Genomic DNA, 26,850 nt, shown 5'->3' on the forward strand with positions numbered 1-26,850 from the left:
AATTTGTGGAATTCATTACCAGTGGAGGCCACTAGTTTTAATAAACCACTGGGTTTATTTAAGGCTAAGCTTGATTGGACATGGTCTCAAAGGTTACGGGGAGAAAGCCAGGGAGTTCAGCTGAGGAGAGGATAAAAGTACCAGCCATCTTTGAATGGCAGAGCAGACTTGACATGCAAAACAGCCTAATCCTGCTCTTACGTCTTATGAACTATTGGTTAAAATCAATACATGTACCCTTCTGGAAGCCAGAGAAAAGTTTATTTATTTGTTTCTGAAACACTTTCTCTTCCATTGAGACCAGTTTAACCATAAGAAAATATCCTGAGAAGGAACGCACGACATAAGCAGCACAGACTGTTTTCCTTTGCTGAATGTGGTTTCTAATTGATTTGCCCTCTTGTTTTTCACCAAAAATTATATTTTCTGAATAAAAATACAGAAGATAAACAATGAATTGCATTGCATTCATAAGCTGCTGATTCAAACTGTGTCAATTCAGGTTGCCATTCCATTGGTTTCCTTTTACTTATTCCACACTTAGAATTAAAATCAGAAGTAAACTGATTTATGGTGTCAACATGTTTGAGTTTTGTTAAAATTGATGTTTTAAATTCAATTGCAAAAGCTTCCTAATTAACTGACACCTATTCCACCATGGACAATCCCAAGCCTGGCTGTGAAAGGAGGGTTAGGCATGGGCTGGCAACCCCTTCCCATAAAAACCCAGCCAACAGAAGCTCCAAAGACCCCATCCGTGTGAGAGGAAGGGTCTCCAGTGGGCTATACCTTAAAATACCTAAAGACTCGCCAAGGACAGAAGACTCTGGTGAGCTGCTCTCAGCGGTCTATCCCCTTCAAGGGTGATGGGCTTAAGAAGTTGCTCCAGGTCCACTTTTGATTTCAATCCCATTTTAAAATCTCTTCTCCTTCATGTGTTATATCGATTTTCTCAAAGTCTTTTCCCCAGGGTTGGGAAATCCAAAACCAGAGGGCACAGATAAAAAGGGGATAGATCTAACAGAGAGGCCAGAGAGGGAATTTCTTTACACAGAGCATACTGAGTAGCTGGCATGAGCTGCCAGAGAAAGTGGTTGAGGTGGGTACCATTTAAGAGTCATTTGGATAGATACATGGACGGAAGGGTTTTGGAGAGTTATCAGCTGAACACAGTGAAGATGATGTGATCAACATAGAGTTGTGGGTTGAAGGGTGTGTTTCTGTTGTGTATTACTGTGATGTCATTCTTACAAGTAGCTACTTTTGTCCAAAAAAAAGGAATTTTCTCTTTTTCTTTGATAATATCTTGATCTGAGTAAATTATTAATTCACAGAAAACCGCTTGCTGTTCACTATCCAAACATTTCATAGTCTTCAAAAAAAGCCAATGTTTCTCAAGCCCTTCCTTACATTCAGGGTGATTTTATTTTTACTATTTACACAAAGTCTAAGTACTATACTTAGAAGGAACTCAGCAGGTCAGGCAGCACCCATGGAAATGAATAGAGTCAATGTTTCAGACACTTGAGTGTTGCTCAAGATTACCAGAATCTGCAGAGTCTCGTGTCATCATTTCTCACTCTCTCTTCCATTTCAGGAGATTCTTTTCAATCAAAAGAATCAGACTTCCTCTTTAGCTGTTTTTTTTTTGTATTTAAGATCAAATCTGTTGTACTAAAATTCCATTTAAATGGAATATCTCTGAAATTCAACAAACCAAAATTGTACTCTGGTTAGCTTAATTTTCCAAAAACCCCCAAACAGGAACCAACAAGGTTTAATATTTATCCATTCATACCCATAATACGAAGGACACAGTTAACTCTTGGATTAGTTTGATTCACCTTGATTCACTGTAATATTCTAGAAATTATCTTTTAGAACTTGGAGGTTTCTAGACATAGAGAACTGATATAATTTGCACACTAGTCTATGATACAGAAGAGAGTGCAATCCCATCACCCAACTTGGTACTCTGACAATAAATGCAAATGGTTATGTTTCTACATTTACAAACTGCATTTGGCATCCTGGATCTGGATTAATTGCAGATTTGCACAGCAATCATCCTTTTCCCTTCTAGTTTTCACGTTGCATTTTGCAAGACTCAAAGCTAAGGATTCCAAAACATTCTCATCATTAAACATACTGAGCTATTATCAAAATAAGCATCTGGTTGAAATCAAAGACCTCAAAACCAGTTCTCTTAACCCTCCTTTTTTCCTTTGTCCTTAAGCAATCTTCCCAATGTATAAAATTCTTCATTTGGACGCAGGTCAATGAGATGAGCCAGGCGGTTAGACATTGCAAAGAATGCCGCTATGGTGCCGATATCCCAGACATCCTCTTTATCAAATCCATGCTTCTCCAAGTTTTTGAGGTGGTCTTCACTGATGTTTTCAGCTTTGCTCACGACAAGGGCAAAATCCAACATGGCCCGCTGTCGATCGTCCAGATCAGCCAACTGCCTGTTCACAACGACCTGACAGTAACAGATTGGAGGAGAATCAGAATCAGGTTTAATATCAAAATTACAAACTACTCCACTTATAGATGTTAGAAAATTAAAAACCTCTCTGACTCTTATTTTAGAGAGAGGAACTAGACAGGGATGCCCAATTTCCCCTCTCCTTTTTGCACTATACATTGAACCTCTTGCCCAATTAATAAGACAGAGCAAAGTTGTAAAAGGTATCAAGGTGGCAGGGATTGAACAGAAAGTAGCACTATTCGCGGATGATGTCTTAGTTTACTTGAGTGAAGCAGAAAAATCATTCATAGGATTGTTTACACTGTTGAATGAGTTTGGGAAAATATCAGGTTATAAAATTAATGTAAAGAAAACGCAGGTTAGATCCCTAAATTATACAGCATCCAAAAAGTTGCAGGATACATATGATCTTAAGTGAGAAGCTAAATCACTAAAATATTTAGGAATAACCCTGCCAAAAGATCTTACAATGTTGTCACAGGCAAATTATGGGCCACTAGTTTCAGAGATAAAAGCAGATATACATAGATGGAATCTTATCCTCTATTTAAGTTTAAATTCAAGGATAAATATCATAAAAATGAATATTCTCCCTCAGCTACTTTACTTTTTCCAGAATTTACCTGTGGAGGTAGACAATCAATTTAAGGAATGGGACAAATGGATTTCCCGCTTTATCTGGCAAGGAAAGAAACCTAGAATCGGATTTAACACCTTACAGTTAGGAGAGGAAGGAGGAGGTATGGCACTTCATTGCTTGAGAAATTATTTTTATGCTTCACAGATAACCCCGCTGTTGACGTTTCCCTCTACAGGCCTTAATTGCGGACGAAGGATTGATGGCCCAATTGGAAAAGATTAAAATCAGCTGGATGAATCTCACATTAAAAATATGGCAGAAGGTGATTAATTTATGTGGAATTTACAACACGATAAAACTTTTTAGATGGTGTGCTTATGATACCAAATTCTTTCCCAGCAGAGGAGACAAAAGATTTGAACTATGGATAAAGAAAGGTCTTACAACCTACCTCTCATTCACACATAAAAGTGCATTACAAAGTTTTCAATCCTTGCAGGACAAACATGGCCTAGAACATAACGATTTTTTGTTTTTAGGTACCTTCAAGTACGACACTAACCAGAATTGTGAATTATAGACATTTTCAAGATTTTGAATTCAGTTTACAGCTCAATACCAATTAAATCAATTTCTCAATTATATAATGCCCTCTTTCATGCTGAAAATGAAAACACATTGTATATTAAAGAGAAGTGGGAGGAAGAAGCGGGATTGGTACTTTCAGAGGAGGTTTGGGGGAAAATATGCAGCTTTCAGTGGTCTTCAACTAACTGTTTTGTTTGTAGAGAACATTGCTGGAAAAATATAAGATACTTCAAGACCCCATACCAGGAAAAATATATAAAGACCCAAACGTGGCACGTTGGACGAGATGTGGCTCCAAGGTGGCAAATCATTTCCATATTTTCTGAGATTGTCCTAAATTAAGTTTATATTGGAAAGGTATTCACAGAGCATTAGTTAAGGTATTTAAGATACAGATACCTCTGGACTTTGTGACTCTCTATTTGGGGCATGTATTGTTTTCGGAACAGAAGGAAGATATAAAGTTGCTGCAGGCCCTTTTAGCGGCAAGTAAGAAATCAATCACCAGAAAGTGGCTAAATCCAGTATCACCTACTTTAGAAGATAGGCATGAAATTATTTTGGAAATATTTAAAATGGAAAACATGACTTACTCCCTGAGAATTCAAAAAGAATTTTTTTTTATCAAATTTGGAATAAATGGATTGAATTTAGAGCCCCCATGCAAGCAGACTTTAGATGTTTCTCCTAATGGTTCATACTGCTTTTCTCATCAACATGGTAATAGTGTTAATGTAAGCTCCCTTAGTTTGAATGTTCACTGTTTTATTTCTGGAAAATGTGGAATTAACACAAGGAAAAGATTTGGGGAAAGAAAAAGATAACTTGAAGTAAACAAGTACACAGGAATTGGATAAGTATGTTTATATTTGGGAGCAAACATGAATGTGTTACGATACAAACACCTACGATGGAACTTACATAGGGTTACACACATTATTTTGGACAAGAAAGAAATGGAACAGAAGAGATACATGGAAATTATTATTCAACCACTATTATTACTAATTTTTTAACTATTATTATTTAGTTTAATAGTGTGGAATTACAATTGTACATAAATATCTATTTAAGTGCCTAATTACTTTTCTTTAAATACCATCTTAGTGTGTACTTGTGAATGTATAAATACATATAGGTTTATACATATATAAAAAATGGAAAAGGCTTTATATTTGAAAAAAGTTTATGTAATACTTATGAATACCTTATCCAAATAAAAATAAAATTTAATAAAATTAAAAACAGCATTTACAGACAAAATACTTATTGTAAGGGGTTTCTTCTTTCATGTTATTTGTTAAGGCTAATAAAATGGCTTCTTTGTTATGTTATAATAAAATGGCCTTCTCTGTAATGTTAACTGCTGGATTATAATTACTGATAATGGGAATTGTATTCATTTGCTATCCAATTGGGATAGATGTTATTCTTTCTTGTGTCTGTAAGCTATTGTTTTCACGGGCTTTGGGAGGAAGGTGCAATGGGGACAGAGAGAGGAGACGCGATGAGAGAGATGCTGTAAGCTGGGCGAGGATCAGACCCAAGAGGGAGTCCGAGGCCCAGGGCATTTTGGGAGAAGAACCGAAGAGGGAGGACGTGTTGGACGCGCTCTGGTCAAGCAACGTGGTTGGTCCCAAGCGGCGGGTCGAGGAGGTCAGAGGAGATCGAATGGTGGAAAGAAGACTCCATTAATTGAGCTCCAACAGTTGTGCACGAAGTGGCTGAACTCTGATAAGTTTGGCATCTTTTACATTCCTTTTATATTGTATCTTTATTAATTACACAGTTCCAGTAAGATCTATGAAGTCCAATCTGTAAATCGTATATTGTGTGCAATCTGTTAAATGGCGGTGTGGGGTACATCACACGGCATCCACGCATAAATTTGATTACCCAGTTTGGCGGGGCCGAAGATTGCTCCCCCTAAACGAAAGTGAGCTGAGCCAGCCTGAGGCTCACCAGGAGGCAACACTTAATCACTCACCTGATCTGCCAGAGTGGGATTTTTTGAATAAAGGCGATGTAGGGCACAGTGTGCTATCACGCAGTAGGGGCAAAAGTTATTTGCACTTGTCGCCACAATAATAAGCTCCCGATCTGCTTTGCTGAGATTTCCTAAGGACAAATTCATGGTGAAAGGTAGGGAAAAGTTTAAAGCATTTCTTTCAAACAAATTTCATCAAAAAAAATCAACTTACTGAATTTTCTCTAAAATATTAATTTATTGCTTTAAGCCATATATTATCCTAGCTGGGATGGGAATGAGGAGAATCTGTTCTGCTGTTAGGACAGAATTCATCAAATACCTGGCATATCTTTGCTAAAACATAAACACGAGGGAGAAGAGATCTACAGTATCTGTGCAGCTCTTTGCTAAAGTAATCCGAGTGTTCTTACCCATGTCTTCCATATCGAATATTTATACAATTTACCCTAAAGCCAATAAGTGCTTATTTAAAACAATGAACTGTTCTTTCAGTTAATATTTTATACAGCTCATGAGTTACTAAAAATATTAAATTCAATTCCATATCCAGTAACGGATTTGAATACAACCACTGTACTGGTTTATAGTGCCTCCACACCCAAAACTCAGTAGATCCGTACCCCACCCCCCCTGCCCTTGAATCTCAGAATACTGCTCGTCTAATTTGTCTAATCCAGTCATATCAACATGCAAGGAGCAGAACACTCAGTGCCAATACAGATTGGAAGCATTGCAAAGTGGATATGTTACCACTGAAATCTCACAGAAAAAACTCACCCGCTGATTCCCAAATGAAGTTTCGATCTATCTTACCTGTTTCTTTGTTCATTATAGCATTGTAGTAGGCAAAGAATGCCCTGAATTCCACAGGCCGAAAGGAAAGTGCTTTAAATATATTTGGCAAAAATCCAACCTGTGAAGCAAAATTATTATTTAAGATTCCCACAGGTTATACACAATTTAAAAGCTGTATAAAACATGTATTCTAAAAAATACTTTAGGTTATATAGAAAAATTATAAGGAAATAGATGGCTTAACAATGATACATCAGTGAACAAAATGATAAAAATGGTTAACAGAAGGAGGCAGCAGATCTCCTACAACAGACGACCAAACAACTGCCTTGGACGTAATATTGAGATTACCAAAAAAGTAATGGACGTTCCGCAATGCTCCGTGGTGTCCCAATGGGACCCTCCTCAATGTCCAGTGATGTCCCAATGGGACCCCCCTCAATGTCCAGTGGTGCCCCAATTGTCCTTCAAGTCATTGTAAAGCAAAGGTGAGGATAGAATGGGCATTTGCAGATATGAAATGGGGAAGACATAACTGAATGAAATGTGGCATGACACTTACTATGGAAAGTTGTGAACCAAATTTACAAAATAATAATACAATGGGCAGAATAAACAGATGAAGAGGGAATCCGACAATTCCATTAAGAGTTACAGTGGTATGCAAAAGTTTGGGCACCCCAGTCAAAATTTCTGTTACTATGAATAGCCTAAGCGAGTAAAAGATGACCTGATTTCCAAAAGGCATAAAGTTAAAGATGACACATTTCTTTAATATTTTAAGCAAGATTATTTTTTTTATTTCCATCTTTTACTGTTTCAAAATAACAAAAAAAGTAAAAGGGTCCAAAGCAAAAGTTTGGGCACCCTGCATGGTCAGTACTTAGTAACACCCCCTTTAGCAAGTATCACAGCTTGTAAACGCTTTCTGTAGCCAGCTAAGAGTCTTTCAATTCTTGTTTAGGGGATTTTCACCCATTCTTCCTTGCAAAAGGCTTCTAGTTCTGTAAGATTCTTGGGACGTCTTGCATGCACTGCTCTTTTGAGGTCTATCCACAGATTTTCAATGATGTTCAGGTCGGGGAACTGTGAGGGCCATGGCAAAACCAGCTTGCGCCTCTTGAGGTAGTCCATTGTGGATTTTGAGGTGCATTAAGGATCATTATCCTGTTGGAGAGGATCATATCCTCTATTCATCTTCAGCTTCTTTACAGACAGTGTGATGTTTACTTCCAGAATTTGCTGGTATTTAATTAAATTCATTCTTCCCTCTACCAGTGAAATGTTCCCTGTGCCACTGACTGCAATACAAGCCCAAATTTTAAAAGAGAGTCCCCATGGAGCAAAGTTTCTTACAAGTATATTTCCAGGTTAAGTCGATCAGGTGGTCGAATCTGTCGCTGCGATCTACGTAGCACCGGCTGTGATTGCACAGGTGCCGGTGGTGATCGCACCGGAGACGGTGGTTGTGCTGGTTCCGGCCTGACTCAAGGTGTCAGCCCACTAGGCGTCAGTGATCCCTCATGCGTGTGCGAGGCGCCTGGTCTATGTGCGTGCAAGACGCCCGGTATAGGAGTGTCGTGAGGAGTCTGTGTAGGGCTCGGTGTGCACGGTGTCACCTTGGGTACAGGGTTCATAGTTACCGTGGAGTGTCTGGGGTAGTGGTCTGCTGCTCCTGCGGGCGCCAGGTCGCGGATGGAGACCGTGTCCTCCCGCCCATCAGGTAAGACCACGTAGGCATTCTGGGGGTTCGCATGTAGAAGGTGAACCCTCTCAACCAGTGGGAAGTATTTATTGCTCCTCACATGTTTCCGGAGCAGCACTGGCCCTGGGGATGCCAGCCAAGCTGGTAGGGTGGTCCCAGTGGCAGACTTCCTGGGAAAAGAGAATAGACGCTCGTGAGGGGTGGCATTGGTGGACGTACATAACAGGGAGCGGATAGAGTGGAGTGCCTCGGGGAGGACCTCCTGCCATCGAGAGACCGGCAACCCTTTTGACTTAAGGGCTAAAAGTGTGGCCTTCCACACTGTGGCATTCTCCCTCTCCACCTGTCCATTTCCCCGGGGATTATAGCTCGTGGTCCTACTAGTAGCAATGCCCCTAGCCAGCAGGTACTGGCGCAGCTCGTCACTCATAAAGGAGGACCCTCTATCACTGTGGATATAGCAGGGATATCCGAACAGAGTGAAGAGCTGGCGCAGGGCTTTTATGACAGATGTGGCAGTGGTGTCGGGGCAGGGGATGGTATTGGAGTATAAAAGTTGTATTGTTTGCTGTGTATCCAAAACTATGTAGTCTGAGTTTACTATTTGCTATACATGTATCCAATTGAATGTAGAAGACAATGGTGTGTTAATGAGAGGTAGCCAAGAGATGTGGATTATGTAGTCTGAGTTTGCTATTTGCTACTAAACCAGGAGATTACTATAAAAAATGCTATGTACAAGGATCGGGGTGGGCAATCAGCGACTAGCTCAATGACTGTCTCAGCTTTGATTTGCAAATTAAAGTTTAACCCTTCTTGTAGAATCTTCTGCGTCTCCTGGTTGTTTGTGGGGCACAAGAAACCACGACAAAATTGGCAACCGCAGCAGGACCGGAAAGAGACCTACAGAAAGGAAACGGCAGATTGGGGACGCTTCCCAGTCCTCTAAGGACCCCCACAAGGCTGACAGAATTAAGGGTGCACACAAACAAAAGGTAAGCGCTTTTTGTGACAATTTGGACTAAGAATTCTGTTGGTTTTGGGGAGGTCTTGGAGTCTCAGAAGTGTGGAACCACTGCCGAAGGGTCTCTCCGGTCCAAAGAAACTGACAGAATTGGGGGCTAACAGGAGGCTCAGAGGGTTGATCAAGAACACTGCAGTGAGGGTAAGTACAAATAAGTTATTAAGAAGTTAAGTTAAGAAAAATTCTACGTGGTGATGGTAAATCTCTGTGGATACCGCTTCGTATAAAACGAAGGTCTGAACGGGCAGGGAAAGGGAAAATAGAGAAAATCCTCGTGGATACCGCCTTAAGAGATAAGGGTCTGAATAGACGAGGTGCAAAGAGCAAGTTCTGTGGATACCGCTCTGAATAGTGGTCTGTACGGGCAGAACAGAATAGGAAACAAGGACAGTCCAATATATAGTTTAAAGCGCTGGTAGATAGACGATAGACTAGGCATAAAATTAGAGTAAATAATATTATCCAGTAAACAAACTGTGAATCTCTGAAATACCTTAAAAAGAGAGAATAACATGACAGGTAAAGGAACGGCAGTAGAGATTCTGAGCAAAAAAAAATCCTGGTAAATAAATGTGAGATCACAAAAACTTCAGAAAAATGGGAAAAGAGAACCAATAACCTGGTCACAAAATGGCCAAGAGAAGGAACGTTTGATGTAAGCTTGTGCAAAGAAATGGAGGCACTAATTAAAAATTACAGACCAAAAGATAAATCTAAGAAAAGAGGGCAAAAAAGAGAATGAGAAATGGAAGTGCTAAAACTCTTCAGAACGGAGGGAGAAAGGCTGAGGAGGACAGGTAGAATATTGATTACAAGCGAGGAATACACTAAGGTGCTGGAGAAACAGCCTGTTAGAGAGAGAGGAAGGTACATTGAGAAGCTGGCTTCAGCTCCATACCCGGATGCGAAAGAAACAGAAAAGCCCCCTCCCTATAATGAGGAAGGAACCCCTAAGCAGTGCCCCCTGCTGACGGGAACAGTAAACTTGCAGGGAGAAGTACAAGTTTGGGATAATGAGGAGGAAAGAAAACAATACGAGAAGCAAAAAGCAGCGATATGGAAGGAGATACAGGCAGAAAGGATAAAAGTGGAACAGGCAAAGAGAGAAATAGAAGAGACTGAACGGATGAAATACTTGAGAGAGGAAAAGGAGTATGAGGAGTATCGGTTATACTATAGAAATAAACAGACTAGAAAAGAAAGTGGCTCATCAGGGCAGGAAGAGATGAGGCATTCAAGAGGAAGTGGAAAAAAGATAGGAGATGAGAGTCTTGGAGAAACACAAAAGAGAAGGGAATCAAGCACGAGTAAGGATCATGAGGAGTCCCTGCCACAGGTGTACAGACACGGACAGAAAGAAACAGAAGGTGACTCATTGGAGGAGCAAGAGTTAAGCGGAGAGAGAGAGGATGCGAGAATTTGTGGGGAAGAGGTAGGAGGCAGAAGCCTAGAAGAGCAGAAGGAGGCAGTAGGGGAGCGAGTTGCGGAAGTAGAGAGAGAGCCAGATAAGTTACTGAGAGGGGATTGCCAGAGGAGATGCGGAAAATACTCCAGGGGCCAACCAAGTATTGAATCAAGACAGAAAGGAAGGACTCCACAGGGAGGCCGAGGGAAGAAGAGGACCCCGGAGACATTTGCGTGGGAGGCAATAAAGACATACCCTGAGACAGATGGGGAGGCAGGTGAAGAGGAGAGCCAGGGCAGGTGGAAAGAAGGAGGAAGAATGATGCCGTTGTTAGTTCAAGGATCAGGACAAGTGCAGTATATCCCTTGGGGATCCCAGGACCTAGAAGAGCTGAAAAACACTCTGCCCAATTTACATGAAGGAGCAGGGAAATGGATTAGAGCCTTTGAAGAAGAAACGGCGGGACGATTATTGGCTATGGGAGATTTGAAGGCACTATTGATACGGTTGATGGGAACCTCCAAATTTAACGAACTAATGGAAATGGCTGGCATAGTAAACTCGAACGACCCTAGAACTGATGGAGACGGGTTTGACAGAGTGATGCAGAGGGTATGGCAGGCCCCCAGGAAGCTTTATCCACCCAAAGTGGACCCCAAAGCCTTAAAGGGGGATCCACTGGGAGACACTGAAAATGCAGCAGCCTACATAGAAAACTAGTTGAAAAGGTGGAGACTGGAGACTGAGCAAGAGGTGGAAAATAGCTTATTTATGACCTCACTGTTCCAACATAGCACTTTGGATGCAATGCCTCCACAAGTAAAATCCAAACTGGAGTAAGTGACATCAATGACACCACAAGAATTTAGAGACCACGTCCATGCGGTTGAGAAGTACCGGAAAGACAAATGAAGATTGGCTGAGCAGCAGGAAGAGATGCAAAGAAAGTTAATACAAATGCAGCTCGAAGAACTCAAAAAGGAAAAAGAGAAAAGCAAAAAGATGCTGCCAGCAACCACCAGTCAGAGTACAGCCATCGAACTGGATGAAGCACCGCTATATGGAGGAACTGATAATACTGTAAGACAAGGGCCGGAAAACCCCATGCCAATAATCAATGTCTTTGGAGGAGCATTCCCACAAATGCCCTATCAGGAACAGACTAAATTCAAACAGCCCAGACAGGACTGGAAGTCCCAAGGAGGGGGACAGAGGAGCTATGGGCAGTGGGGACCAGTGAGGAAACAGGGGGAAAGAGAGGTGGAGAGATTGTACTGGGGATGTAATCAGCCAGGTCACATGAGAAGAGATTGTCCATTTAAACCCTGGCCTGTCACACACCAGCAGGAATCGATAAGAAGGGAACTAAAGTTTAGCCAAGGACCAGCCCCCACAGGCCCAAGCGCAGACCTGTGAACCCCTATGCGAGGTATTAGGGGTGCCCTGAGAACTCGAGTGGGAAGGGACATTACCCAATGATAACGAGGGAGGCAGAAGAGGAACCCATTGTTCAGGTTATGTTAGAAGGGCAACTGACATCAATGATGATAGATACTGGAGTCATGTACACTTGTGTACAGCCACAGTATGCCCTTCACCTTCCCATGTCAAGAAAGCTTATTAAGACGGTAGGGTTTTCGGCGAAAACACAGTTGACACAGTGCACGGCTCTAGTGCAGTTGAGAATGGGAAATAAAGGAAATGTTTTGCCGGTGCTAGTATTTAAAGGAACTCCGATTAGTTTGTTAGGCAGAGATGCCTTATTGAAACTGGAATTAAAATTAGAATGCACCAGAAATGGGCTGAATGTGGAAAGAGCAGGGGCTCAATTGATAGTGCAAGAAGGCAAGAAGGCTAATGTCTTTTGGATAGGAGACATCGCAGATCAGATTCAGGAAACCTGGGAAAAATGGAAAAAGGGCATGCAGGCTATATTACCCAGGGCTGTAATGCCCAAATCTGAGCTACACTGTACAGTGATTTTTGACGAGACTCAGAACAAGGAGTTAAAGGAGAGATGGCACCTGGAGGCATGTACCCAACAGCACCTGGAAGGGGAGGCTGTGATAATTGGAAAGCAAGGGGCAGCTTTACAAGTTAAGTGGAACACCTTTTTAGAAAAATGGTACAGGATACCGGAGGCTGCACCCCACGTAACATTGTTGGCAAACAAGGGATATCAGTCTAAAGACTTAGGACCCTTAGTTAAGAGTGCTGAAACCATAACAGTGTGGAGGAAAATCACGCCAGAGGTGTGGATATCAGAAGACAACAATTGCATTAAAATAATGGTAAGTGTAAATATGGTAGGGACAGTGAGAGAGGTCGAAATAACTCCCCAACCACACATGCCATTGCTGGGAAAGGAAAGAGGCCAGCAGAAAGATAGAAGATTAGATGAGTTGCCATCTATTCTGTGGTCACAGCATGACACGGATGTAGGGAAAATAAAAACAGCTAGTCCGATGGAAATAAGGCTGAACAAGAGCAATTCCACCCAGGAGACCACAATACCCTCTAAGACCAGAAGCAGAAGAGAGAATAGCATCGACAGTGCTTGAAATAGGAGTGCTTAAAAGAACAAACAGTCCATAATACCCCGTTGCTGCCAGTCTTAAAAGCAGATAAATCTAAGTGGAGATTGGTGCATGATTTGCGAGTGGTAAATGATGTGGTAGAGGACTGGCCAGCGGTAGTCCCCAACCCACACACACTTTTGACTAATGTTTCACCAGAAGCAAGTTACTTTTCAGTGATTGATTTGTGTTCGGCTTTCTTCAGCATTCCTCTAGCCGACCAGTGTCAGTATCTGTTTGCATTTACTTACAGAGGTGCTCAGTATACCTATACCAGAATGCCACAAGTATTTAAACATTCACCACACATTTTTAATCAGGTGTTGAAGGCAGACCTAGAGGGCATACCATTGGAAAGTACATTGTTACAGTTATGTGGATGACCTGTTGATTTGCTCCCACAGTAAGGAACAGTGTGAGCAGGACACTATAACTCTGTTAGAGAAGCTGGCGCACGGAGGACATAAAGTATCCAAAAAGAAACTACAATTTTGCACGCAGCAAGTGTAATACTTAGGCAGGGTAATATCCAAGGGAGTGAAGGCGATAGCACCAGATCAGATTGAGGCAATAACTAAGGCCCCAAAACTGCAGATTGTTAGGCAGATGATGACGTCTTTGGGAATGGCAGGGTACAGCTCAGATTGGATAGGAGAATATGCTGAGATTGTGGCACCTTTGAGAAAGATAGTGAAAGAAGCAGGACATACAAATTTGAAGAACGGCTTACAGCGGAATGGAGAGGCGGAGGTAGCTTTCAATACTATTAAGCAGGAATTGCAGTCAGCACCAGCATTAGCTTTGCCTGACTGCGAGAAGGTTTTTCATTTGTATGTATCCAACCGACAGGAGGGTTATGTCACAGCGGTTCTAACACAAGAGACAGGCACAAGAAAAGCAAAGCAGCCAATAGCATACTACAGTAAGAGACTAGATGAGGTGGCTCAGGGGTATCCACCCTGTTATCAGGGATTGGCGGCGCTGTACTATGCATATGGAAAGGCATCATCTGCAACCCTAGGCTATCCTGTGACTCTGTACACACACCACAAAGTAGCAGAATTGCTGGAAAAAGGGAAATTTGTGCTGACACCAACCAGAATAGCAGCGTATCAGATGCCATTGACATTTCCTGACATAACTATACAGAGATGCACTACCAGTGATATAGCCGATTTTGTCCCTTTGGGCTATGAAGGAGAACCCCATGATTGTGTAGGGAAGACTATTTGCCAAATTGAGAGCAGATTTACGGTCAGAACCACTAGAGGATGCAGATAAAAAGGTTCTGTTCGTAGATGGCTCTTGTTATAGGGATTATGATGGAAATCATGCAAGGTTCTCAGTAGTGCAGCAGGATCAGTCGAGCTATATGGTTATTAGGATGGAGTCCTGTCCCCAACCGCGTTCCGCCCAACTAGCGGAAATCAAAGCCCTGACAGCTGCGTGTGAAATGATGGAAGGTGAGAAAGTAGACATCTATACTGATTCGGCATATGCTCATGGAGTATGCCATTTGTTCGGGGCAGTGTGGAAACACAGAGGTTTTATAAAAGGTAGTGGAGATCCCATACAACATTGTCAGTAAATTCTAAACTTAATAAAAGCCATAATGAAACCTGAAGCATTGGCTATAGTAAAATGCCAGGCACATAAAAAGGGAAATTATGTAATAACAAAGGGAAATCAAGCTGCAGACGAGGCAGCCTGAAAAACATCAGCTGTCATTGCCCCCCAGGTAAGCCTAACTCCAGAACCTGAGGTAGAGGACCTAATTGAAATACAAGGTAAGGCAATTTTGTCAGAACAGACAATGTGGAGACGAAGGGGGGCCAAGCAGAACCCGGAAGGCTTGTGGAGCATGGAAGACGGTTTGTTGGTAGCGCCCACCCCTCTACTGATGATTCTGATTTCAGAAGCGCATGGGATTGACCATTGTGCAAGGGGGGAAGTGATAAAGAAAATAAAGAAGGATGGTTTTTGGTCACCTTATTTACAGGCTTCAGTGGACTTTGTCGTCACAGTGCGAGGTATGCGCACAGAATAATGTTCGGAAGGGAATTACCTGAAGGACCATTTAAACATCTAGTGATCGATTATGTAGACATGATAAAGACAGTGAGAGGGAAAAGATACATGCTGGTAGTAACTGATCGATTTAGCAGATGGGTGGAAGAGGTACCTTCAAGAGATCAAGGGGCAAAGTCAGTGGTAAAATTTCTGACAAATGAAGTGATCCCAAGGTTTGGAATACCTACAGAAGTTCACTCAGACAATGGTACGGCTTTTATCCAGAAAGTGATCAAATTGGTACTACAAGCGCTGAGGATAAAGCAAAGATTTGGATGTGTATACCACTCTCAGTCGTAGGGCATGGTAGAGAGAATTAATGGAACCCTGAAAGCATTGGACTGGCTGTTGGCAGAAAAAGGAGGAGTTTGTGTAATGTTTGGAGAGAAGTGCTGCACTTTTATATCAAATAACGCTAGTCCAGAAGGATCGTTTACTAAGGCAATGTATAAGTTGAAAAGTCTAAGAAAGGAAGTTAAACAGAATGCAGGGTCCGGACATCAGTTATTTGACTGGTTAGAAAGTAGACTCGGAGGATGGGGAGCGTGGCTGACTAAAATGGCAATAACTGTCAGTATTGTATTGTTGAGCTGTGTGCTTGTGCTGTGCTGTTTTCTTCCTTGTCTCAAGTCTCTTGTAGTGCGTGCTGCAACCAAACAATTTCCGATGCTCGTGGCAATTACTGAAGCAAGCTTAGTGGAGAAAGAAACACCGAAAATGTATCATTACAGCCTACAACAGCTGCAGGATGAACAAAAGCAAAACGACAGTGTGGGAGTAGATTGTAAGGGCTTCTGAGTCTTTTTCCCTGTCTCAGGTACAAAGGGACAGGTTTTTGGCTCAGCGGCCCAGGGTAACAGGGAGAGAATATATTGAGGTCTTGGCGCAGAAAATTATAGTTTAACCTGAGATTTGGGAATAAGTGCTTGAGTTTATTGGGGCTTTTGTGCGTGGACTCTTATGGGTCTCAAAGGGGGGATATATTGGAGTATAAAAGTTGTATTGTTTGCTGTGTAACCAAAACTATGTAGTCTGAGTTTGCTATTTGCTATGCATGTATCCAAGTGAATGTAGAAGACAATGGTGTGTTAATGAGAGGTAGCTAAGAGATGTGGATTATGTAGTCTGAGTTTGCTATTTGCTATGCATGTATCCAATTGAATGTAGAAGACAATGTTGTGTTAATGAGAGATAGCTAAAAGATGTAGATTAGAACATGATTAAGTCAATGGGTAGAAACAATAGTGGCGGATGTACTTGTGATACGCAACTATAGACCGATTGGATATGCTAATACAACTAAACCAGGAGATTGCTATAAAAAATGCTACGTACAAGGATCGGTGGCGGGGGGGGGGGGGGGGGGGGCAATCTGCGACTAGCTCAATGACTGTCTCAGCTTTGATTTGCAAATTAAAGTTTAACCCTTCTTGAAGAATCTTCTGCGTCTCCTGGTCGTTTGTGGGGCACGAGAAACCACGACAATGGCAAAGGGGAACCGCAAGTACTCGTCGTTAATGTTGAGAAAGTAGACATTGCGGTCAGTGGAGGAAAGGGGCCCCTTAAAGTCAACACTCAGTCACTCAAAGGGGCGGGTGGCCTTGATAAGTTGCACCTTTTCAGGACAGTAGAAGTGCGGTTTGCACTCAGCGCAGACTTGGCAGTCCCTGGTCACCGTCCTGAAATCCTCAACGGAGTATGGCAGGTTCCGGGCTTTCACGAAATGGTAAAATCAGGTGACCCCCCCGGGTGGCAAAGATGTGCATGGAGGGCGTATAGCTGGTCGAGCTGTGCGCTGGCACACACTTCCTGGGATAGGGCATCAGGGGGCTCATTGAGCCTTCCAGGCCGGTACAGGAAATCATATGTAACCCTTACCCAACAGGCTGGTATATGTCTAGGGGAAAAAGGGGATCCAGCCACTCTCCAACCCACCTCCCGTACACGCAGGTGCTGTGAGAATCGAGTTAATGCCTCGCGCCCGCCAACAGTATCAAACCCACAACAAATACCGTTATGAAATACACTTTAAAGAGTTTACTAAAATTAAAAAGAGTAGTAAGCAATACAATATATATACACAAGGAAAAAAACAAAAGGCGCCACTTATCAAAGTTCAGTCTGTTTAGTGCACTCGTTGGAGCTCAATCAACGAACCAATCGACCCATCCGGCCGTCGCACCTGGGACCACCCCGGTAGTCTTACGAGCAGTCCAGCACACATCCACCTTCTTCAGTCTATTCCTCGGCCTCCCCCCCAAAAACCCGCGAAAACCCCTCCCCCAAGTTCCCAGCATCACAAGACACAATGACATTCCCCATTGATTAACAAATGAATACAATTACCATATCAGCCATTCTAAAGTGAAACAACGGCTAGAGAAACACTTATCCGACAAAGAAACATTCCTACTTGTAACAAACCAAAGAGGCCATTTTGAGTAACATACCCAGGACATTGTACACATAGTTGTAGGTGGAGAGTTCTATTCTCCACTGCAAAATTTTATCACTTTTGATTTTGCCCCGCTGTTGGTTGCTGAACATGAACGCAACTGAGCGCCAGTCGGTCAGCAAAGTGAACCTTTTGCCAACGAGATAGTGCCTCCAGTGCCTAATAGCTTCCACTAAGGCCTGGGCTTCTTTCTCCACTGTGGAGTGGCGTATTTCAGGGCCTTGAAGGGTATGAGAAAAGAATGCTACTGGCCTGCCTGCCTGATTGAGGGTAGCAGCCAGCGTGAAATCGGAGGCGTCACTCTCTACTTGGAAGGGAATGGTCTGGTCCACTGCATGCATCGTTGCTTTGGCAATGTCCCCTTTAATGCAGCTGGAGGCCGCGCGGGCCTCGGCAGAGAGGGGAAATGTGGTAGACTTTACCGGGGGCAGGCCTTGTCTGCGTAATGGGGGACTCATTGGGCATAATAGGAAAAGAAGCCCAGGCACCGTCTGAGGGCTTTGAGGGTGATAGGAAAAGGGAGTTCTAACGGGGGCGCATACGGTCAGGATCAGGGCCAATGACCCCGTTCTCCACGACATACCCAAGGATAGTGAGCCGGGTGGTACCGAACACACACTTGTCCCTGTTATATGTAAGGTTCAGGGCTTTGGCCACTTGGAAAAATCGTTGGAGGTTGGCTTTGTGATCCGGCCAGTCGTGACCACAGATGGTGATATTATCCAGATAGGGAAATGTGGCCTTCAGTTGGCACTGGTCCACCATCCGGCCCATTTCCCTCTGGAAGACAGAAACACCATTTGTGACATTGAAGGGGACGCGCAGGAAGTGATAAGCGGATTTCAGATCTCTTGTCGAGTACACCTTGTACTGAGCTATCTGGTTGACCATATCCGCAATGCGGGGTAGGGGGTACGCATCAAGCTGCGTGAACCTATTGATGGTCCGGCTATGGTCCACGACCATCCTATTTTCTGCCCGGTCTGAACAACCACCATTGGGCCCTCCAAGGACTTGTGCTTGGCTCAATGATCCCCTCCCTGAGCAGCCGCTGCACCTCTGACTGAATGAAGGCCCTGTCCCCCATGCTGTACCTCCTGCTTTTAGTTGCCACAGGTTTACAGTCGGGGGTCAGGTTGGCAAACAGCAGTGGGGGAGGGTTCTTGAGGCTGCATGTGGTGTCAGTAGCGCAGCTGTCGGCATGGTGTTGGGTGGGATGTGTGGGTCGGTGTGTGTGTGTGTGTGTGTGGTCAGTAGCGGGGTATATGACGAAGTCCCACAAAACTGAGGATTCCTGACAGTGAGTGGTGGGAAGGGCCCGTCATATGCTATAGTCACACTTTCGAGGTGGCTCTGGAAGTCCAGCCCCAATATCACAGGGGCACACAGTTGAGGTATGACCAGTAACACAAAGTCCCGACATTCTGTGCCCTGCACCACCAATGTCGCTACACAACCCACCTGGATGTCTTTGGAATGTGACCCAGAAGCCATGGTGACCCTCTGGCTTACCGGCCGTGTCACGAGTCCACAGCGCAAAGCATGATCAATCCACCCCCGTGCTTAACAGTTGGAGAGGTGTTCCTTTCATGAAATTCTGCACCCTTTTTTTCTTCAAACATACCTTTGCTCATTGCGGTCAAAAAGTTCTATTTTAACGTCATCAGTCCACAGGACTTGTTCCCAAAATGCATCAGGCTTGTTTAGATGTTCTTTCGCAAACTTCTGACGCTGAATTTTGTGGTGAGGATGCAGGAAAGGTTTTCTTCTGATGACTCTTCCATGAAGGTCATATTTGTGCAGGTGTCACTGCACAGTAGAACAGTTCACCACCACTCCAGAGTCTGCTAAATCTTGTTGAAGGTCTTTTGCAGTCAAACAGGGGTTTTGATTTGCCTTTCTAGCAATCCTACGCAGTTCTCTCGGAAAGTTTTCTCGGTCTTCCAGACCTCAACTTGACCTCCACCGTTCCTATTAACTGCCATTTCTTAATTACATTACGAACTGAGGAAATGGCTAGCTGAAAACGCTTTGCTATCTTCTTTTAGCCTTCTCCTGCTATGTGGGCATCATTTATTTTAATTTTCAGAGTGCTAGGCAGCTGCTTAGATGAGCCCATGGCTGCTGATTGTTAGGACAAGGCTTGAGGAGTCAGGGAATTAAAAAAGCATTGAAATTTGCATTACCTGGCCTTTCCTAATGATGACTGTGAACAAGCCATAGCCCTAACAAGCTAATTAAGGCAGACCTTGGTAAAAGTTATCTAAGAGCTCAAATCTTTTGGGGTGCCAAAACTTTTGCATGGTCCTCCTTTCCTTTTTATCACTAAAATTTTACAAAACAAAAATAATACATGAACTATACTTAAAATGTTGAAAAGAATATTTCATCTTTAACTTTTGGAGATCAGTTCGTCTTCTACTCATTTAACTATTCACAGTAACAGAAATTTTGACTAGTGGTGCCCAAACTTTTGCATGCCACTATATAAGTTTGTCATCAACAGAATAGATTAATGTAATGCAGTTAATTTGTGAAATTTGGACTTTCAAAAGGGCATTTCCATTACGTGGAATTTTAAGGATAAAGCAGGAGTAGAATGATGACTGGTTAACACAAATATTGGAATTTGAGAGTAGAGGGAAGAACTCCCTGACTAACCAATTACCTATCAACCTCCACTTTAAACATATTCAATGACTTGGTCTTCACAGCTGTCTGTGGCAATGAATTTCCACAGGTTCACTATCCCCTGGCTAAAGAAATTCCCCCTTCTGTTTCAAAGGAACATCCCTTCTATTCTGGCACTGCCCCCTGTCCTAAACTCCCCACATCCATTCTATCCAGTAATTGACACATTTACAGAATTCCTTCCCCCCCCCCCCGTTCTTCTAAACCCCAGTGAGTATGGGCCCAGAGACATCAAACACTCCTCATACCTTAAGCCTTACATTCCCAGAATCATTCTCTTGAACCGTCTCTGGACCCTCTGCAAGCCACCAACACGTTCTGCTTAGATCTGGTTGCTAAACATGATAGAGGTCCATGGTATTGCAGGACAGGTACTAGCATGGATAGAAGATTGTCTGACTGGCAGGAGGCAGAGTCTTCTGTCTATGCCAGTACCTGTCCTGTAATACCACGGACTCCTGTCTCGTTTAGCAGCTGAACAGTACAGCACTGCAACAGGCCTTTCTGTCACAAATTTTTGCATAACTAATGCACTTGGCAATTAAATGCTTAATTTTTCTAGTATTCTTTAGGCCTGCAGTAGCAACAGGGACACCAAACAGCAGATAAATACACAGATTTTGGAAAGGTGCAAAAACAACAGGGTTGTTATAATAGATTACCTCAACTTCTCTAACAACTGATTGGCACCTCAGTGCAAATGGCTTGACAGGGGAGTATTTGTTAGGCATGTCCAGGAGCTATTCTTGAGACAGTATACGGACAGGCTGATGAGAGAGCCCATATTACTAGGTAATTTCAGGGGTGTCTCTGAAGATCTAATGTGGACCCAATATATTGATGCAATTACGAAGGCATGGCAGCGGCTATATTTCATTCTGAGTTTGCAAAGATTTGGTATGTCAAGGATTTTTTTAAAAACATGGTACGCAAACAGTGCAAAAACAGGCCCTTTGGCCCATCAGGAATGAAAGGGTTACCGTTTGAGGAACGTCTGGCAGCTCTTGGGCTGTATGCCCTGGAGTTCAGGAGAATGAGGGAGGATCTCAGAAACATTCTGAATGTTAAAAGGCCTGGAAAGATTAGATATGGCAAAGTTATTTCCCATGGTAGGAGAGTCTAGGACAAAAGGGTATGACTTCAGGATTGAAGGACGTCCTTTTAGAACTGCGATGCAGAGAAATTACTTTAGTCAAGAGGGTGGTAAATCTGTGGAATTTGTTGCCACGAGCGGCTGTGGCCAAATCATTGGGTGCATTTAATGCAGAGATAGATAGGTTCTTGATTAGCCAAGACATCAAAGGGTATGGAGAGGAGGCAGGGGAGTGGGGATGACTGGAAGAATTGGATCAGCCCATGATTGAATGGTGGAGCAGATTCAATGGGCCCAATGGCCTATTTCAGTTCCTATATCTTATGGTCTTATTCCCAAGCCAACCAATTAACTAATCCCATCTATCTCTATTTTATAAACTCAGTATTCTAGACAAACACAATCCAAATTTGCCCACCCTTTGCTTTTAGCTAATACACTCCAATACAAGCAACAAAGTGGTCACCCTCTTCTGCATCCTCTCCAAAACCTGCACGTCATTCCTGTAATGTGACAACCAGAACTGCACACAATACTCCAACAGAAACTATAACTCAGCAATGATTGAACAGAATAGAAGAACTAAATTGTCTCAGACTATTTTTATATAACATTAACAGGAAACCCACCTTGGTTTCCACCTCTTCCATCAGTTCAACAATATCATATGGCAGGTCCTTTTTATATGGAACAGGGTACCTGCTGATGGGGCGTAAAGGGTTCTCAGGTTTTGTACTATAATCCTTGTTGGAAGCAACAGACCATCCTCTTGTCCATCTTGATGCCAGTGTGAAAGACTAGAGTGGGGAAAAAAGAGCAAAAAGGTTATTTCAATGACATGTTAGTGCAATTTGAAAATAAATACTCTTTTCTATAAATGTACAAGACTTTAGGATAAATTGCCCCTTCGAAACAAATTGCAGATTTAGCTCACCTTTTGCCTAGAACAAAATAAGGAATCTCAAAGAAATAGAATCAGAATCAGGTTTATTATCACCGGCATGTGTTGTGAAATTTGTTAACTTAGCAGTTCAATGCAATACATAATATAGAAGAGAAAAATATCAATCACCCCTCGTATATTTAAAAAGTGAGGTAGTGTCCAAGGGTTCAATGTCCATTTAGGAATCGGATGGCAGAGGGGAAGAAGCTGTAGTACCCAAGATGGAGCCGACTAGATTTACAACCCTCTGCAGCTTCTTTTGGTCCTGTGCAGTAGCCGCCCCCCCCCCCCCCAATTCCAGATGCAGCCTGTCAGAATGCTCTTATTTGCTCAAGTATGTTGTGAAATTCATAGATCTTAAAGAATCCCAAGAAGTGCTTGTACGTTTGCCTGTGATTACAACTTCACAATTATGACAACTGCTTCAGAATTAAGACGGAGGTGAAAGAATGCAACAAAAATACTGAACACCAGTTTCTCCTTCTGATGCAGAAGCAGCAGCCTGGGACACAAAGACCAAACTGTTTAACACAGGGTCCTTCCAGGAGTTGCAAAACTGGTTTAGTCAAAATCAGTAACCTCAGAGATAAAAACAAAAGAGATTGTACTATTCAGCAAGAGAATATGAAGCTGAACAGGAGTGAGCTGAATTACTGAGTGCCCAGCTGTGAATTTCTTCAAGAGAATATGAAGCTGTATGGAAGAAGAAGAATAGCCCTTAACTCAGCAGTGGAGTTATCGGGGCACTGTCATGACAGTGTTTCCGTAGCAAGCTATTCTTGTTTTTACAAGGCCAAGTTGCTAGCTCAATGCTCAATCCGACTTGGATTCGAACTCGGGAACCTTCGCTCCAGAGTCTGGTGCTGACCTTATTGTGCCATCAAGTGGGACAAGCTGTATGGAAGTGAGCTGAAATACTGAGTGCCCAGCTGTGAATTTCTTTAAAAGAATATAAAGCTGAACAGGAGTGAGCAGAGGGAAGGATCACCAGGCTGTCGACTTCTTTAACTAAATTAAATAAAATACTTTCAAAGATTACTAAGCACAGCTGGGCACTTCTCTTTAGAGACGCAGCATGGAACAGGCCCTTCGAGCCATGCTCCCTAGCAATCCCCCAATTTTAATCGAAGCCAACTCACAGGACTATTTATAATGACCAATTAAACTAACAGTCGATAGGTCTTTGGACTGTGGGAGGAAGCCAACATGGCCACAGTAAGAATGTACAGACTCCTTACAGGCAGCGCCTGGAATTGAACCTAGGTCACCTGTACTGTATTGTGCTAACCACTACACTACCGTGCCATCTGTCCTTTTACATTTTTGCTCCAGGAAGGAATATTGAACCACTGTGGCTTTTACACTCATTCCTTAATTTTCATTTGAATTCAGGAGCCCATGTTTCAGATTGCACCGCTCCACTTTGCACCTCAATGAAGAACCACCATGTTTTCTCTGAAGAACCCCACATAACAAGATTAACAAAGTCCCAATCTGGGATAGCTTTCTTCCTATTGGACCTCTCAACATACGGATCTAAAATTAAATGTTGCAACATTGCTAATTTGTTTAGACCAATCTCAATGCTGATCACAGTTGAATTTGTACATGCATCTCAAATTCCTTTTATGACATCACTACTACTGTTTGGATGCCAAAATAACAATGTACAAACTTCTCTAGCTTACCAAGAATAAAAACTTTTAATTTCCTATCCATTGTCTTTTACTGCGATTACCCCCTTTCATAGAAACATAGAAAATAGGTGCAGGAGTAGGCCATTCGGCCCTTCGAGCCTGCACCGCCATTCAGTATGATCATGGCTGATCATCCAACTCAGAACCCTGTACCTGCTTTCTCTCCATACCCCCTGATCCCTTTAGCCACAAGGGCCATATCTAACTTCCTCTTAAATATAGCCAATGAACCGGCCTCAACTGTTTCCTGTGGCAGAGAATTCCACAGATTCACCACTCTCTGTGTGAAGAAGTTTTTCCTCATCTCGGTCCTAAAAGGCTTCCCCTTTATCCTTAAACTGTGACCCCTCGTTCTGGACTTCCCCAACATTGGAAACAATCTTCCTGCATCTAGCCTGTCCAATCCCTTTAGAATTTTATACGTTTCAATAAGATTCCCCCCTCAAACTTCTAAATTCCAGTGAGTATAAGCCTAGTCGATCCAGTCTTTCTTCATAAGAAAGTCCTGCCATCCCAGGAATCAATCTGGTGAACCTTCTCTGTACTCCCTCTATGGTAAGAATGTCTTTCCTCAAATTAGGGGACCAAAACTGCACACAATATTCTAGGTGCAGTCTCACCAAGGCCTTGTACAACTGCAGTAGAACCTCCCTGCTCCTGTACTCAAATCCTTTTGCTATGAATGCCAACATACCATTTGCCTTTTTCACCGTTTGCTGTACCTGCATGCCCACCTTCAATGACTGGTGTACAATGACACCCAGGTCTCGTTGCATCTCCCCTTTTCCTAATCGGCCACCATTCAGATAATAATCTGTTTTCCTGTTCTTGCAACCAAAGTGGATAACCTCACATTTATCCACATTAAATTGCATCTGCCATGAATTTGCCCACTCACCTAACCTATCCAAGTCGCCCTGCATCCTCCTCACAGCTAACACCACCGCCCAGCTTCGTGTCATCCGCAAACTTGGAGATGCTGCATTTAATTCCCTCGTCTAAATCATTAATATATACTGTAAACAACTGGGGTCCCAGCACTGAGCCTTGCGGTTGCCATTCTGAAAAAGTCCCGTTTACTTCCACTCTTTGCTTCCTGTCTGAAAACCAATTCTCTATCCACATCAATACCATACCCCCAATACCGTGTGCTTTATGTTTGCACACTAATCTCCTGTGTGGGACCTTGTCAAAAGCCTTTTTAAAATCTAAATATAGCACATCCACTGGCTCTCCCCTATCCACTCTACTAGTTACATCCTTTACTAACAATGCTACCTCACTGCAAAAAAAAGCTCCTTCAGCCCATCTAGTCCATGCCAAACCATTAAGACTGCTAACTTCCATAAACCAGTCAGAGAGACAACCACTCTCTGGCTTCTCCCATTATGACAGTTTACTAACTCATATTGAAAGTCAAGCGACCAAATCTTCCTGACCAACTTCACACATGGGACCTTTTCAAATACCTTACTAATGTCCATCTAAACAACATTGAGTGCCTTGCCTTCATCAACATTCCTGGTAACTTCCACAAAAAACTCTAAGATTAGTTAGACATGAGCTACCACACACAAAGCCAAGTTCCCAGTACCACAACGTAGGAGCCTAGTTCATTAATATAAGTGTATGTCAGCTGTGAATCAACTCTCCAAATTCTGTTAGAAACTCTAAGCAGTTGACAAGGAAGAATTTATACTGTTGACTCGTCAGAACACTATTTTCAATAACCAAATTTGCTGCTTAAGCTAGTAGTAGATAGCCTACATTCAGAGAAAAGTACAGTACAGGCCCTTTGGCCCACAATGGTGTGCCTACCTTTAAACCTACTCCAAGAACAATCTGACCTTTACCTCGATCACAGCCACTCATCTCTCTATCTAAGAGTCTCTTAAAAGCCCTTAATGTATCTGCCTCTATCACCACTCCTGGCAGTGTTCTAGATGTCCACCACTCAACATGTAAAAAGAACTTAATTCTAGCATTCCCTTATACTCTCCTCCAATCAGTCTAAAATTATGTCTCTGGGTAATTGCCTCCCTGGGAAATAGCCTCTAGTCACCCACTCAATCTATGCTTCTTATTGCCTTGCATATCTCATCCTCCTTTACTCCAAAGAGAAAAGCCCCAGCTCGATCAGCCTATCCTCATGAGACATGCTCCCCAATCCAGACAGATCTTGGTAAATCTCATCTGCACCCTCTCTGAACCTTCCACATCCTACATGCCCTCAACGAAATTAAAGAACCAGATTGCCGTTCACAACAATGCAATTGTGTAATTATTTACACCAGGTTTCACCTCAAACCTGAATCCCTGTGTAGACACACCGCCCACTCCACTCTAGGGCATACTCATCAGTTACGTACCACCACCCAAACACATTCGATCCCCCCCCCAAATCACCCCGATATACTCAAACCGACCCAAACCCCCCATCCCCTTCACATGCTTCACCCCCCACCCAATACCCCGACACTCGACCCCCACCCCCAATATGCTCGATTCACCACCCCAATCCCTAACACGCTCATTCCCAATTCCAGACACACTCGACCCGCACCCCAATTCCTCCTCCCGGATACTCACCCGCCACCCCTGGGTTCCGAGCACCGACCAAGCCCGACTCATGGCGACTTCAAGGACCCGCACAAATCGGAGGTGACGTAATATTTCCGCTTTAGCACGAACTGTCCGTTCAGATCAAGATGCCGACCCGAGCCGATCCGTCAATAACTCCTACCCCC

The 26,850-nt window shown here is 43.0% G+C and overlaps 1 protein-coding gene across 1 annotated transcript; it reads right to left on the bottom strand.

Moving 5' to 3' along the window:
* Positions 1 to 239: 239 nt before the first annotated feature.
* si:ch211-175m2.5 (uncharacterized protein LOC568697 homolog) lies at positions 240 to 26,850 on the bottom strand. The gene is made up of 5 exons (XM_059989801.1): positions 26,693 to 26,850; positions 22,093 to 22,260; positions 6,463 to 6,562; positions 5,647 to 5,777; positions 240 to 2,482 (listed from the first exon to the last, which is right to left on the bottom strand). The coding sequence occupies exons 1-5, from the start codon at positions 26,732 to 26,734 to the stop codon at positions 2,207 to 2,209; spliced, it is 717 nt and encodes a 238-aa protein (XP_059845784.1). The 5' UTR covers positions 26,735 to 26,850; the 3' UTR covers positions 240 to 2,206.

Source organism: Hypanus sabinus, chromosome 14 (genome assembly GCF_030144855.1).
Source record: "Hypanus sabinus isolate sHypSab1 chromosome 14, sHypSab1.hap1, whole genome shotgun sequence".
In the NCBI taxonomy this organism is placed as follows: domain Eukaryota; kingdom Metazoa; phylum Chordata; class Chondrichthyes; order Myliobatiformes; family Dasyatidae; genus Hypanus; species Hypanus sabinus.

Coding starts and splice junctions, on each gene's coding strand:
- si:ch211-175m2.5 (XM_059989801.1), bottom strand. CDS start 26,734: ATGAGTCGGGCTTGGTCGGTGCTCGGAACCCAGGGGTGGCGG. Junction 6,563..22,092: donor TGGAAGAGGTGGAAACCAAG/GTGGGTTTCCTG, acceptor TTTGCTTCACAG/GTTGGATTTTTGCCAAATAT. Junction 5,778..6,462: donor TATAATGAACAAAGAAACAG/GTAAGATAGATC, acceptor ATTTGTCCTTAG/GAAATCTCAGCAAAGCAGAT.